The sequence below is a fragment of the Pectinophora gossypiella genome, unplaced genomic scaffold (assembly GCF_024362695.1).
Source record: "Pectinophora gossypiella unplaced genomic scaffold, ilPecGoss1.1 Pgos_65, whole genome shotgun sequence".
Taxonomy (NCBI): domain Eukaryota; kingdom Metazoa; phylum Arthropoda; class Insecta; order Lepidoptera; family Gelechiidae; genus Pectinophora; species Pectinophora gossypiella.
Genome location: NW_026063275.1, coordinates 115,317 through 130,947, shown reverse-complemented (window position 1 = coordinate 130,947; position 15,631 = coordinate 115,317). Strand labels below are relative to the sequence as shown.

Sequence of the window (15,631 nt, the reverse complement as noted above, 5' to 3'; positions counted from 1 at the left end):
TAAATGTATAGAAATCATAAAAATACATCATGCTCTTTGGCTTGCACGACGAAAAGTAACTCTACGTAGATTGATAATAAAAATCTCATTATCTATCAAGAGATCAATTAACTGAATCATACAACACAACAGTTCCATAACGCTAGAATAAGGAGTTTACTTGTGATATGCAACTTTACGTTCGCCAGGAAACTATAAGTCAAATTATAAAAATAGTTTGAGCCATTTACAATACAACAAATATATGCATACAGTTATACACGTAACCGACTGCCTCCTAGACTTTATCGTAGCAAGTATCAAGTTTCAGTCTAATTATATTTTGATCATTTGGCAATACTGTTAATTTTCATATTCTACTTAAGATACAATTATAAATAAAATGAAGTTAAAAGTACACTTATCTGCCATAGGAAGACTAAATGCAAATTTTGAAAATATTTGAGCCCACACTTCACTGATCATACATAATATACAAAGAGTATTGAGATTATCGAATATACAAAGAAGGAATTAGAAAAGGAATACAAAATGGTATAATGGCACCTCAACATTCTGCTTACGTTAACATTAAATACGTTAAAATAACTGTATATAAAATTACAATTACGGAGATTCCAGTAAAACAATGCATTAATATGTTACTCTAGTATTGGTTGGTATGAATGATCCGTTTATACTTGTATGATATTTTTACATCGTAACCTTTGTATACCTCTCCATTTATATACAAAAATATACATAAATGTGATGTCAGAGCGCGACTTACAACTGCGTTATAATACAATTCAAAAGAACCACTGGTAGAAAGACATGCCTTTTCATAATATCCACATTTCATGTATAAAAATAATAACTTATTTCTTAGAAAATCTTCTCAATGCAGTTCGAATATTGAGCTCCGAATAATTTAGTATACAAATGAACATTTTTTATTTTATTGAGCAAATAATTTAGTTTCCCTTATGAATTAGAAAGGAATTATCTGTCTATATCGAATCTGCGGAACTAAAGCAATAGGGCATGGTTTCGGTTCATTCCTTTCTTTGCATTGGGTTGTTGGCTTACAGGGATGCGGTCGCGCGCGTTTGTTTTTTATGTTTTAATTATCACGAGAACGCGGCAGGACGCGTCGTCAGCGGCAGTATTATCATGGATACAATACTACTGACTACAGTATCGAGGTACGCTTACACTTCATGCTGCGATTGACCACCATTGTTACAGAACACCAGTGTATATACAGCTAGTTTCTCACTAAAAGTAAAAAAGTCTGGCTATGTATCTATGTTCGCTTGGCATGATCTGCTTGGAACTTGTCGAACAATCGATTCTTTAATTAATTTATAAACTTAGTAAAAAGAGAACAGTAGAAAGCACCCATTCAGCCACAAGATCAAAACGAACAATCATATTTAACAACAAGTCATATACACAACAACGACTCGGGCTATTTTGTTATATTTCTATACTTAACATATTTACATAAAAATAATATCAGTTTATTGCTTACACAATTGGGGCGGCTCGCATAATTCCGTACATAACATCGCACGAGCAGGGCAGTGCTGTTTGTTGAAAATATATTATATTATTTACCAGTAGTTCAAGCGTACAACATCGAGCATTTTTATAAAGCCATATTCGTTCTCTTTTTACTAGTCTAACCCGAGTCTAGCGAATACAATTATAATGATACCGATATTTTCATAATCACAAAATGGATCAGAATATCTCATATAGTTGAGTTGACTGAAATGCTATAGACGTTACGTCAGGTGTAACACAACAATAGGTACTAAGAGCGTTGAGCGTCTCAAGATACACGAGACGTTATGTACATAAGTTTTAAGGTCGCAATTCATCGAGTAGGTAAAAACTAGAAAAATATACATTCCGTGTATAGTACGACAAGGATATCGTGGTACTGGATGACTTTGACAAGAGGGCGCTAGTGTGCACCATCTCCATACATTCTCAATTTATAACACTGTCAAAAATGACGTTTTCATAGGATAGGCGTTAGTTTCAATTATGGCGAAGCGTCAAAAGGTCCTTGTCGCTCTATCTAGTCGTTCGTAGCAGGCGGTCAATCGTAGTTGCGCGTGTGTGGTGTCGTCCCCTAGATGTGCGCGTGCGGGTGTCGCTGCGGGTGCGTGACGGTGAGCGCGTCGGGCGAGTGCAGGGTGATGGTGGTCTGCGAGCCCACCGTCACCTTGGCCCCCGCGGGGTCCACGGCCGCGGCCCCCGCAGGGGCCCCCGCCGGGGACCCCGTGGGCCCCGCGCCGTTCGCCGACGTGTTCCCGGCTAGCGGCGCACGGTACACGTACCTGTATGTACAAAAATATAAAGTTAATCCATGCTCATTATAAAAGGGAAAGTCAAGCAAGATAAAGTGTTCTGGGGTTTAAAAAAGGTCACATACGAGCGATTAATATAAAAAAAAACAATATTTGCTTTTGAACTTATTAGATTAATTGTTTCAATGTGGCATTTTTTACCTCTCTGTTCTGCGGGTGATTGTAGAATTACTACTTCATTACATTTTGTTGCTGAACACAATAAATAGTTATTCTGCAATTGCAAGAAGGTACGAGTTTTACATAATATTTTTGCTGCATATGAAACTCCATCTACCCGTAATGGAGCAGCATGGCGCTCCATACGCCTACCGGTTGACTGCGGTACGTGTCCAGTCGGACATGTACGTTATGTACATGGAGGTATAGCAGTGCACGCACCCGAGCAGCAGGGGCACGCCGGGGGCCAGCGCCACGAGCTCCAGCTGCGCCGGCTCGGCCGCGCCGCCGTAGTCGTACTGTCAGACCTTCTGCGCGGGCCGCAGCTCGTACGACTGCGGGTACGCGTTGGCGTACGGCTCGGCGCGCCGCGAGCTGGGGCCCGGCGGCGCCGACGCTGCAGTCACAACCACATCATAAATATCACAACTAGAAAGGCAACTTTATATGAGCGGCAAAATAAAGTTACATATGGAAAATGAAGAAAAAAAAGCAATGTATTTTTCCATCGTCAAAATTGTCTCGAAATAGCCTTTTGGCGCTTACTTAATGTTACCTTACCAGTGACGATATGTATATTAGCATCTTCCTAATTAACAGGGAATGTTAAAGAGATGTTAGGTCTAAGGTTAAAGTATACTCAATAGGGTTTTGACTGGGTCAAAGATAAATTATAAAACGCTAATCTAGAAATAGAAGCCAGTCTAAGATGATAAAAAATCAATCTCATTTTACTTTTCGATTTATTTTCGAATTTTATTTATGAATTAAATAACAATGAGTACGACGTTTGACCGCTTTTATTGATGACGTCACAGGACAGTATTTCCATACAAACTCCAAAACAAACTCGAAAGATTTTTCGATTTGACGTTTCGTAAAAAGTAACCCATTTGACTAGGTTGTCAAGCAGCCTATTACAATAGGACAGAGCCTACCGGCTATACCTAGCGGCTACGTACCGGGCTCGCGGGCGGCGTAGGCCAGCGGCGGCGCGTAGCCCTTGTGGTGGCGCGCGCGCCGGTGGCCGGGGCGCGGCGCGGCGGCGTGCGGCGCGCGCATGCGCCGCAGCGTGTTCATGGGCCGCCGGAGCGTCTCCGACAGCCGCCTGCGGGCACAGCAGCGGTCAGTGGAAATATACACGGAAGCGTTCTAGGGGCTCAAAATAGACGTTTTGTTGCGTCATCTATTAATCCATAATTCTTTATTGCACATATTTATAACATAATAGGAAATGAGTACAAAAATGACATGTGTGAGCTGTAATACAAATGCACTCAACTCGTGATATTTTTGTGAGTGTTTTATTTATTAATTTATTTATTTATACACAACTCACAAGCAATCCAAATTCGACTATGCAATTCTATACTTAAATGTTATAAACACAAGAATTGACGAAGCGAGTATCGCGTCATGCTCTCGTCTTGTTCTCTACTAGTTATTGTGTAATGAGCTACATTATACACCTTGTATTCACGTTGTTTGTGAAATATACAGGCTGCAACTACAACGCGCTTACAACGTTTACAAAGCCCTAGAACATACTCAGTTAATAAATAATAGCCATAAAATAATTATACAATGTGAGTGACATCGTAACGAATACTCAGGGAGATGATTCGGCTCATAATTCCGAGTTAACGTCAAGTGGAATTTTACGACGCAAAATTCATGACTTAATTGTGTTTTTTTTTTAATTATTTTCAATTCTATATTTTTGCGATGGAAAATTCAAGTTGGTATTAACTTAGAGTCATGGTCTGAATTATTCCTCAAAGTTTTCGTTACGGTGTCCCTTTATAATTACCTCGCCGGCGGCCGCTTAGGGTTGGAGGATGGCGTGTGCACGGCACAGCACTTGACGAAAGCACCCATGAGCACCACAAGTGCTACTCCGGCTAATAGCACCGCCCACCAGTGCTCTGTGACCCAGGCTTGTACGGTCCGGAGCGTCGCTTGGTTGAGGAGTAGGTTCTTGAGGCGGACTAGCGGGCCTTCCGCGTCCACCGCGCGGCACTTGAGAAACACGTCGCAGTAGCCCTGGAATGTATTGAATGGTTAGAAGAAAAGTTTTAAAGAGAGTAGTGTTTAGGTTTAAAAAAAGTTGTCTGTTCTTCTTCAAATCCTTTTATCCCTTGTTGGGATGTAGGGCTCGAAATTTTGTATGTCGGTTGTGTATAGTAATAATAAAAAAAGTTTATTTAGGTAAAACCTACGACACACAATACATAATTAATAAATAATAATAATTTATTAATATATTATTACTATCGACACAACAATGGTACGTCACTATGGCCGCCTGTAAGCCCCGTAAGTGCAACAGAGAGCGCATCAATCGGCGTCCTGCTTCCACGTGTTACTGCAGCGCGGGCAGCGAGGGTTTGATTTTTACCGACTTCAAAAAAGGAGGAGGTTCTCAATTCGACCGTATGTTTTTTTTTAGTTGTCGTAGTCAAGTATCCAACGTTACCTGGAAGTTGTCGCAGGGCGAGCCGGGCCGCAGCGCGATGCCGCCGGCGGGCAGGCCGTACTTGTGCGCGAACTCGGCCGTGCTCTGGCACGAGCCGGGCTCGGGGCCCACCTGGCACGCCAGCTGGCACAGCGCGCGCCGGTCCACCACGGCCGTCACGCCCTCGCCCACCTGCTGCGACGACGACAGGAAGCACTCCTTCATGTGCCACGCCAGGCACATCGAGCCGCGGCACTCGCCGCTGATGCACAGTTGCGTGCCTGTCAACAAGTTCATATTAGCCAACGGCCTCTGTGCTCCAGTGGTTTAGCGTTGAGGTCGCGATCCAAATTCAAAAATATCTTTATTCAGTAGGTAACGTTACACTTTGAATCGTCAATTTTACATAACGAACGTCTCATCCGCCTAAAACTACTGCAGCTTCTCACAACCTGGGTTCGAATCCCGGTGGGGACATACCACAAAAATTATGATCCTTAATTTGTTTAGGACATTACATATAGTCCGATAGTAAGATTATCCATATTTCGGAAGGCATGTTAAGCCGTTGGTCCCCATTGATATTAACTGATGTAGGTGTACGTGGAAAGTAGGGGCTTTTGGTGGGTAAATAATAACCTTGACATCAGGGATGATGAGGTTGGTAATCCACAATGAACAAGACAATTGTGAATCTAACATAAACACCTACTGTTAGATACAATAAAATGAATCGGCCCAATCGGCTGGTACATCGCTATGCTGATGAATGTCACAGCACTGGCTTTTGCACTTTGACAGATTTTCGAGAGATTTTCGGCGGGAAACGGGAACGGGACAGTTGCTTTCTTCATTGAGTAATCTAAATAATTAATACGAAGTGGTGTTTTGTGGTTAATGATCGCATTAAGTTAGTCGGAAGACATTCGCGAGTGTTATTATATTGGAGTATTCAATGAACAAAGTGTATCGCTTCGTGCCGGGAAGCCGCTTCATAACTCAAAAGTTTATGCGGACTTTTGAGTTAATTCGTTTGGGGTTCGGAGTACGAGTCTACTCCGAGGGTGGGGGCTTAGGTTTCATCATCATCACCTTTCATCATTTCATTAATCATCAAGAAAAAAAATACGTCAGACATGGCTGTATGGGCATAGTTCCCTTTGCCTTACCCTTCGGGGAAAACCAGAACAAAAAAAAAATTGACAGATCTAACTCGTACCGCGCATTGGGCACAATTGTGTTTGCTGCTACCCCAAAAGCCTGCTCCGGTACGGTCTACAAAAGGCATATTGAGCATTTCATCTAAAAGAGGAAATTGGGTATTTGCTGTGGAATACTCAATTTGGGCTTTTTACTCTTAATCGTATACAATAGTGATGTAACGAATATTCGCATTCGCATTCGCATTCGCGAATATCCGCAAATTTTTGAATATTCGCATTCGCATTCGCATTCGCAAAATTTATGCGAATACTTAGCGAATGTTTTAGCGAAAGTTCATCTTGAGCTACATTAGAGTGGTGAAAATGTGTCGCTTTCTTTTTACATTTGTTAATGGCTGCAATGATTGATTCTTGTGACTTAAGCCCTTCTTTAACAACAAGTTGGATTTGGTGCGATGAACAATCAATGTTTTAATGCTCAATAAAGAAATACCTTTTTTCATGTTAGTGCCACCATCTCTTACAATACATAATACGTTTTCTTTGGGAATTCCCCACGATGACAACATAGTTTCTAACTTTGCCGCTATATTTTCTCCTGTATGTCGCCCATCGTTGAATACTTCTGCTTTCAATACAATCATTTTTCGTTCAAAATTATTGGTAATTCCGTGACAAGTGAAACTTATACGAAACGTCAAACCTATCAAACATTTTAAGCGCGCTTTTTTGACATTTTAAAATATTCGCATTCGTATTCGCATTCGCGAATGTTGAAGATAATTATTCGCAATCGCATTCGCATTCGCGAATGTGAAAAATCCAACATTCGTTACATCACTAGTATACAAGTCGGATACTCTGGGGCGGTTGTCGTACATACCATTATTGCATTTGGTGAGGTTGGACATGTGCTGCGGCTCGGGGCACTCAGCGGAGCGGCCGGAGCAGAAGGAGGCGTGGCTGCACTCGGTGGCCTCGCGACACGTCTGGTTACGGAACTCCGACACGAACTGACACGTGCGCGCGTGGCAACACGGGCCTTGCGACGGACTGTACAAACACATAGGTTATAAATTCCAACATTATTCAACATAATCGGGCCCACATGAGATTGGGAATTAAGTTAGGAAAAGAGAAGAGTGGAGAAGTGCGAAATCGGTTAATCATAATGCTATTAGAACGCCCCTCCGTCTCGATTAGTCGATTTCTGCACAATTCCACGCGTCTCGGCTCCTCTCCGCTTTAGTAAAAACACACCCTAAGAAACGAACTGGAAGCAATAAGATTGAAATGCTGAAAAGCACGTCGTTATGGTGGACAAATGACAATTAATCCTTTTTTTTGTACTTTTTGTGAACAATTAAGTGTTCATCTTAACAAAATCTGTAATTACCTGCATTGAGTGTTGGCTTTCCTATGGCATCCCTTGGCAGTGCTGTTCTGCTCGCGGTCGTATGCGCTCACTTGCCGCGGGTAGCAACAGTGGTCCTTGCATTCGTTCTCGTCGTAACCTACAATGTGCACATTCATTATTTATCTGAGTATATGTAGATATATGAACACACGCGCGTAATTCCTAATGGCCAGAGTCACGAATAATGAGAAGACAACTTGCAGCAATTTTTGATATCAGCATGGAGCAACTCGGGTTTCCGATGCAACGGAAGGGAGTAGCGTTATTTCCCGATACAAAATTTTCTACCAGTTTTTGCTCTGACTACTTCCCTCCTCGCGTTATTTTTAAGAATTTGAATTTTTAATTGTATTATTATTTATTATAGGAGATACCTACATTGGTCATTTATCATTTACAATTCATCATCATCTCCCTAGCATTATCCCGTTTTTCACAGAGTCCGCTAACCAAACGTGAAGATTTGACAGGTTCGGTTTTTACAGAAGCAACTGCCTGTCTGACCTTCCAACCCGCTAAGCAAAACCAGCCCAATACAGGTTAGGTCACATACCTCCGAAAAACACAACACTTACAAGTCATCATAATTAAAAACAAAAGTAGCTGCCGGCTTGCTAAGTCGATTTATGGCTCTACTTAGAAGTGTTTTTTTCTAATATTTGAACCATTATCAAAGTTTAGATTGCAAAAGTACTCGTGCGAATCTTAGATGCGGATTTTTATATTACGTGTATTAAACTTATAATGCCATAGAAGGCAAATACACGTGATTTTTTATATGTATGCGTCATAGACATAATTTCCATTACCTTGGTAGACAAAATACATTTAATTCTATTAAGGAAATGCATAAAACGAAATTAGAAAACACATAGAGCATTCAGTAAAATCTGAACTTTATACCAGAACGTATTATGTCTCGAAACGTATTAAGCGAATATGTATTAAATAATGAACAAAGGGTTTTTGTGTAGTATATTATCTATCCGCTATTAAGATACGGGCGGTAATTGCTTTATATAAGCAACTATGTAAGTGTCTTTCTTCACTGTTTATAAATTCACAAAGAATGCTTTTTTAAAAGAAATGCTCAGAGTGGCCTTAGACCAAATGACTACAAATGAAATAAAGAAAAAAAAAGCGAACAAACGCACTCTCATACTATATCCGTTAAATATAAATAATTTACATCTTTCATGTATATAGACTCTTGTATGCCGGAAGATGTCTAGTTGTTTGGGGTTATACAAATTCGGGACAAGGAAGGTTGGAAAAGAAGGGGCCTGGACCTGCCTAGCAATGGCAGGACACATCAGGCAAAAAAAAATACATACCGCAGTCACACTCTTCGCCGACCTCAACAATCTTGTTCCCGCAGAAGGCGCCGGCGCTGGCAGTGAGACAGTTCCTCTTCCTCCCATCTCTCACAGCGTCCAGCACAGCGCTAATGTTCCCCACACTACACGCGCTGAACTTGCTGTTGTTAGGGCGGTCCCCGGACGTGGCGGAGGCGAACATTATGAAGTTGCCCTTCTGACCACCCGGCCGGCATTCCGATGGGTAGTCGTGCTGTTGGTTTGAATAAGGGTCTTGTTAATTTTATTCAATCATCACCAGCCCAATAACGTCCCCACTGCTGGGGCACGGGCCTTCCCTATGGATGGATGGATAGGGAGATCGGGCCTTAAACCACCACGCGGGCCCAGCACGGATTGGTGGTTATTAACGACTGCTAATGCAGCCGGGACCAACGGCTTAACGTGCCTTCCGAAGCACGGAGGAGCTCGAGATGAAAACTTTTTTTTTGTGGTCACCCATCCTATGACCGTCCTTTGCGAAAGTTGCTTAACTTGAACAATCGCAGGCCGAGCGCGTTTACCGCTGCGCCACCGAGCTCCTCATACATTAATCCTCATACGTTAATTTTATTATAAATACAAAAATGTAAGTCACGTAACCTCGTAAAGCCAGGATTACTTAGACACAATAGTTAAACAATTTTCTTACGACCTTAAATTTTCTTACGGCAGATTTTTAAATTAGCCGAAGACTTGCATTTACACTTGATATTGAAGTCGTCATGGATAGAACAAACTATAATTATGGTGACAGACTACTAGCTGTTTGTCGATATAGTATCATATTGAATAAAACGCCAAAGATATGCTAAAATTAGAATGACCCCTTGATTGATTACATTGTATAGTTAGTTATTATAATTAAACGTTAGTTAATGAAATAATAACATAATAAAAGAGATGTTTCAACTAAGCGTAGGCTATATAGATAAAAATAATAATTGAGATTATACTGTGTGCATTATGCCGCGAATATTACAGTTATATAAACGCCAAAATTACATGCATTCGGGTCATGGTCGTCGCTCTAATTTTATAGTTATTTGACAGCGTAATAGGGTTGCATTTACGTTGATGTTACTACATGTTGTGTTAAACAGTGAACTGTTCCACATGTGCATACCAGTTGACGGCATAAAGTCTGTTTGACGCAACGCAATGTTTACGACCACTTTTAATTTAAAACGCAATGAAAGAATAGTTGTAAAATTATATCTTTGTGTTACAATTGTAAGATGTTTTGGTAAACTCTAAACTGAATTTGTAAACGTTTCTATGATTCGTGAATGTAGTGTTAATCGGATCAAATTTAGAATTCAAATTCAGTTATAATGAATACCTAAACAAGAGGAATATAATAACAATAGTATAATTATTATTTCATTGGAGTGCCTGAATAATACGACGTTATATTATAAACATAAAGTTAGATGTCAATTTCAATTAATTCTCTGTGTTTAAATTATACCACCCAACTCCATAAATTCTATTCGTTCTTTCTCGAACTCGCCGATCGCTCATTTCAAAATGAGAGAGTATTTAATTCTTCGTTTTGGGTATCAACGTTTGGGCTGTAGGTATATAGTAGTTCTTTATGAAGTAAAAAATCCCGACACTCCGATTTCGCTAAAGCTGACGCGGTCGTTGGCTGGCTAGTTTCAAGACCACCCCACTCACTTGCGACCCAAAATAGGCTATTTTTCCAGCTAATCAAATCAGTTACTTTTTACTAAACGTAACGAAATTACTATGAAATTTGTATGAAAAAGCACACCGTGACGTCATAGAAAAACGTGATAAAATGTCGGACTTATTTTTACGTTTTTCATGATTAAAATTCATAAATAAGTTGAATAGAAGAAAGAAAATGATTTTCTTTAGTTTTAGATCTGTCTTAGCAAACAGAACTACACAATTTATTTTGAACCTAGTTACACTACTCAATTGTGTCGAATTTTACGAGGGACGGTGACCTGGCTGATTTTAGGCGTCACTTGTAGGTGACGAAGGTAATGATGCCGGTGTTGAGCGATAGCTTTGTGTATTGGTATATGGCGCCGATAGCCTGAATGAAGTGACATGCTGCTCACCGGCGAGCCGAAGTTGTGTCCGATCTCATGAGCGAGGGTGACCTGGCTGATTTTAGGCGTCACTTGTAGGTGACGAAGGAATTGATGCCGGTGTTGAGCGATAGCATTTTGTTTTGGTATATGGCGCCGATGGCCGAATGAAGTGACATGCTACTCACCGGCGAGCCGAAGTTGTGTCCGATCTCATGAGCGAGGGTGACCTGGCTGATTTTAAGCGTCACTTGTAGGTGACGAAGGTAATGATGCCGGTGTTGAGTGCTAGCTTTGTGCTTTGGTATATGGCGCCGATAGCCTGAATGAAGTGACATGCTACTCACCGGCGAGCCGAAGTTGTGTCCGATCTCATGAGCGAGGGTGAGCTGGCTGACTTTAGGCGGCACCCGGCTGTTGTAGTTGACGAAAGTGATGATGCCGGTGTTGAGCGAGCGCTTGGTGCTCTGGTACATGCCACCGATGGTCTCCGTGTACGTCTTGAACTTCTCGCATATGCCGCCAGATGCGCCGCTTGCGCTCGCCACCCATGCTAGACCTGCAGATAGAAAGAAGGGTTTACTTAGTTGTTGTTTTATTTAAATTTAGAAAATGTTATAATGCGCCGGGTGTGGAGCAGTGGTAACAGTCTGCTGAAGATAATAGCGGACCGAGTGGATGGGCCTATCCTAAAGCACTGGCTCAGCGTTCATTGCACTGCGAAAGTAGCTCATTTTTATTTTGTTTTATTTGAATTTGTTTTTTTTTTTAATTTTAAATTCCAATTGTATTGTAAAGCTTAATTTTAATTTTGATATTGAAGGTTTTTTGTATGTCGAAATATGGACCTTGTGATGTCTGAATTAAAGAACATATTATTATTATAAGAAACGGAAAGAGAAAGTCATATATCGGGAGGAGTGGAAGAAAGGGACAGAGTTCTATGCCCTGCAGTGCTATGGTTTAGGCTAGGAGTAATAATTGAACAATTGAAATATTAACATTGTAATATGGATCTTTCTAAAACCTGTAACTTGTTTCTTTTAATACGCGTTTTCTTAAGGTAAGGATGTTGATCTTTGTAAAGTATTTACACATTTAATGGATATAATATATTTAAACTGTCTGTGTTTCTTATTAACAGATATGTAATGAATACCAGGATGTTGTTTATAAACTCTTTACCCATACTCAGAACGTTATCAAGCTGTCTCTAATTTATGAACGTCGCACAAATACCTAAGAAGTTAATTTAATCCGAGGATACATTTATCGATAAATAACGTATTGTTACTAAAAGGAAAACTTCACGGTAGGTATGATTCATGAAGTAATGAGATCACTTGTTATAAATGTTATTAATAAGAATTTGTTAGTGGTAACCCATGTCGCTCAGATAGGTGATTAATTGTCCAACTCGAGACATGTGGCTTACCTTGAGGGCGATTTTTTAGTAAAGAGTACCTGTGTACGTTTTAACAGGCTATTTTATAACTAAGCCAAATGAGATCTCTCTCTCTCTCTCTCTTTATTTAAGAGCTGCGCTCTTGTCGGTGGAGTTATCGCCATAGCCATCGCCATAGGGCGTTTAGAACGGTGGTTGCCCCAATCGCCTTCCGCAGTACACCGACCAATTTCTCAATCGGTGATGTTCCAGCTAGAGCCCTCCCAGAATCCATTAAAAATCCATAAAAATAAGATAAACATTACATAACACAGTAACAAGACTGTATCCCCGAAGGGGTAGGGGCAGGGGTGTATAGTTATACACCCTCTGTGTATAGTTATATACCCTCTGTGTATAACTATACACTACCACAGCTTTTAAATTAGATACTTTGTTCGAAATGAAACGAACATTGCATTGAATCTGTATGGAAATACTGTCCGAGTAACTGTGAAGCATTGTACTCAGTGTTAAATTTATTCACAATTAATACGAGATTATTTGTGATCAACTTAGACTGGCTTCTCTAGATTAGCATTTTATATTTTATCTTTGACCCAGTCAAATACCCTATCATATAAAGTTTCACAAATATAGTATAAAAAAGTGTAGTGGGACTAATAATAATTTCAAGGTAACTTAACATAGTTACAATAATACGTCGAGTCATGGTATAAGCCGTGAAGAAAATCGAATCGTAACACGTGAACTTAAGAGTCGGCACGAATCTTGAAAAGTCACTGGAAATCGATTAAAGTAGACGCATGTAAACGTCCCATTAATGGATATATAATTTCATTTTCAGATTTATACTTTTTATGCATACCACAGACTACCGAGAGATAGTCTGTGGTATGCATAAAAAGTACCGACAAATACTACCGAGAGATAGTCTGTGGTACTAGGTCTTTTGTCTATTAAATAGTCACTGTGGTCCTGTGGTACACCGGCTTGCTTCTCAAACGGGGAACGCCGGTTCTAACCCCGGACTACCGAACTTTGCACCAATGAGTTATTAATTTATCTAAAGTGCAGTTTTCACTAACACAGTTGGCTCGCACATTATAGATGGCGATACGGCTCACCAACTATCACGTTAGTCTTAAAGCTCGGTGAGGTGTTGGTACTTAATTCATCTTGCGATGGACGTACCTCTGACTACCCCATTGTGATGTAGTTGTAAGCTTATGTTGTCTTTTGTCTCTTTTGCACTAGACTGTCTACAATCTTTCTGTCCTCCTGCCATTTTAATGAAGCTATTGTTTAAAGTTTTATAAAGTTTTTAGTTTAATGAAACTTAGGGTTACCACCCTAATAAACTAATCTCAGCTGAGATTATCCTTACGATCATGCGCAAGTCCCTGTTTTTATATAAGAACGGTCACATTGACATGATCTTGAGGGCAGTCTCGAAGGTGAGATTAGTTTATCAATACCACCCTTAAACACAACAGCACGAGGAAAATAATTATCATTGGGTTCTTGAACAACAGGGAAAGTTGTAAAACAATATTTGAATATACCGTTTGGCCAGTTTAATATTATGCAATTCGTTTTCCCCGAATCGTTCAAATGACCGTATCAAGTAAGCTCGGATGCGTCATCCGATGAGTGTATCGACGCTAATGTGCAGATGACTGCGCTGTACAACGCATAACAAGTCGTGACATGACCTTTATTTCCAAGTAATAAGACTTCTTGAAATGTTAGTGCAGTGATAAAATTGTTTTTAATAAATAATATCTTAATCATAATTATTTGTCATAACACTTATCTGCTTGATTGGAAGTAAAGAAAAATTAAAGACAGATGGAAAGCGTTTGAAGAAAAGTCTACTAAGGGATTGTATTCCTTATCATCTGTCACAATATGGTTCATCACATTCATCTTAAGACTTAGCTCATTGATATACCACTACCAAATTTTTGTATGAAGCGCGGTATCTACGGTAATAGTACATCAATGACTTCGCTTCAAAAGTAGTTGCATGTCGTCTTCTGATTACTTCTGCTCTGTCCACTCCATTAGAAACCATGAACGTGAATTTATGAAGGAATGATAATTAGATTTCTTCGTAATACATATCTCGTGTAAGTAATCAGAAATTCAGTCCATTTACTAAATAATATTTGTATACAAACAGGAAAAAACTGTTATATCTTTGTTATATCAATTTCACTTATATATTACTGTAAGACTTCTAGGGAAATTTGTAATTTTATTTTATTAATTTGTCTGAAACTGAATGTAAACAAAATAATTCCATTTTGAGACCGATATCAAAGTAATTTTATTTCTTATTTAGGTAATTTTCAGAATTGGTATTACACGAATTATTTTTCGGTGGACTTTAACAGTCACGCTTATCTACCTACTTTCAGGAGCAAAGAGTACATACAAAATACTGTTTTACATTTTTGGGAACGCGATGAGGTAAACCTGGCTCAGCCGCTGGTGGGGAGCGGAGAGTTGCCGTTCTATACGTAGTACTTTTACGGTAGTAAGGTTATAGCGCTTTCTTACCCAAAGTGCCGCCAGTGAAGTCCCTGTATGTGAACACGTAGGCGAGACAGAAGTCCTCGTGGTTGCCGAGCGAGTGCAGGTTCAGGAAGTTGGACACGTCTATGTTCTCCAGGCAGAACTGGTTCGTCTCGCTCGCGAAGTGGTGCGTGTTGCACATCGAGTCGTCGTCGATCTGAAAGAATGCAATTTATTTATTTATTTTTATTATCCGATGGGGACATTGTCGAAATCACTTTGTGAGACTGTCCTTTGTTTGGTAAGGACTTTTCAGGCTTGAATCACTGTAATGTCAAAACGTAAAAACAATATCCAAATTCAAATATATAAAAGAATAGAAAAACAAGTAAAAAGTAAAACATATTAAAAAGGCGTCCTATCGGCGACATGCCTCTACTTTCAAAACACCAATTAAAAATCTCCATCTATTGATATCAACATTACAGTTAGTAAGTTGAGCTTAAGTACACTATTATTGCCATAAGTAGGTACTCTAGGTACAGATACCCTCACGGTATATGCCCTGTGTTAGTGTACATTTACGTTAGTGTACTAACGATGACATACTATCGTTACAGCCATGTCTGCCTCGGTACACCCCGGACACTTCATACAAACAACCTCATTTTACACAGACACCACATATCGACGTACACGTGCAACTGTGTGTGTGAAAATTGGGTCATTAGGTC

At 40.0% G+C, this 15,631-nt stretch overlaps 1 protein-coding gene across 1 annotated transcript in view; it reads right to left on the bottom strand.

Moving 5' to 3' along the window:
* Positions 1 to 1,429: 1,429 nt before the first annotated feature.
* LOC126381587 (disintegrin and metalloproteinase domain-containing protein 10-like) overlaps positions 1,430 to 15,631 on the bottom strand; it is a 57,989-nt gene continuing 43,787 nt past the window's right edge. The window contains exons 8-17 of the mRNA XM_050031049.1: positions 14,943 to 15,114; positions 11,320 to 11,531; positions 8,889 to 9,123; positions 7,534 to 7,651; positions 7,021 to 7,190; positions 4,996 to 5,255; positions 4,330 to 4,562; positions 3,482 to 3,627; positions 2,742 to 2,916; positions 1,430 to 2,330 (exon numbers count right to left, since the gene is read on the bottom strand). Of these exons, the coding sequence (XP_049887006.1) occupies positions 2,822 to 2,916; positions 3,482 to 3,627; positions 4,330 to 4,562; positions 4,996 to 5,255; positions 7,021 to 7,190; positions 7,534 to 7,651; positions 8,889 to 9,123; positions 11,320 to 11,531; positions 14,943 to 15,114 (1,641 nt within the window). The 3' untranslated portion in view covers positions 1,430 to 2,330; positions 2,742 to 2,821. The remainder of the gene's footprint in view (positions 2,331 to 2,741; positions 2,917 to 3,481; positions 3,628 to 4,329; positions 4,563 to 4,995; positions 5,256 to 7,020; positions 7,191 to 7,533; positions 7,652 to 8,888; positions 9,124 to 11,319; positions 11,532 to 14,942; positions 15,115 to 15,631) is intronic.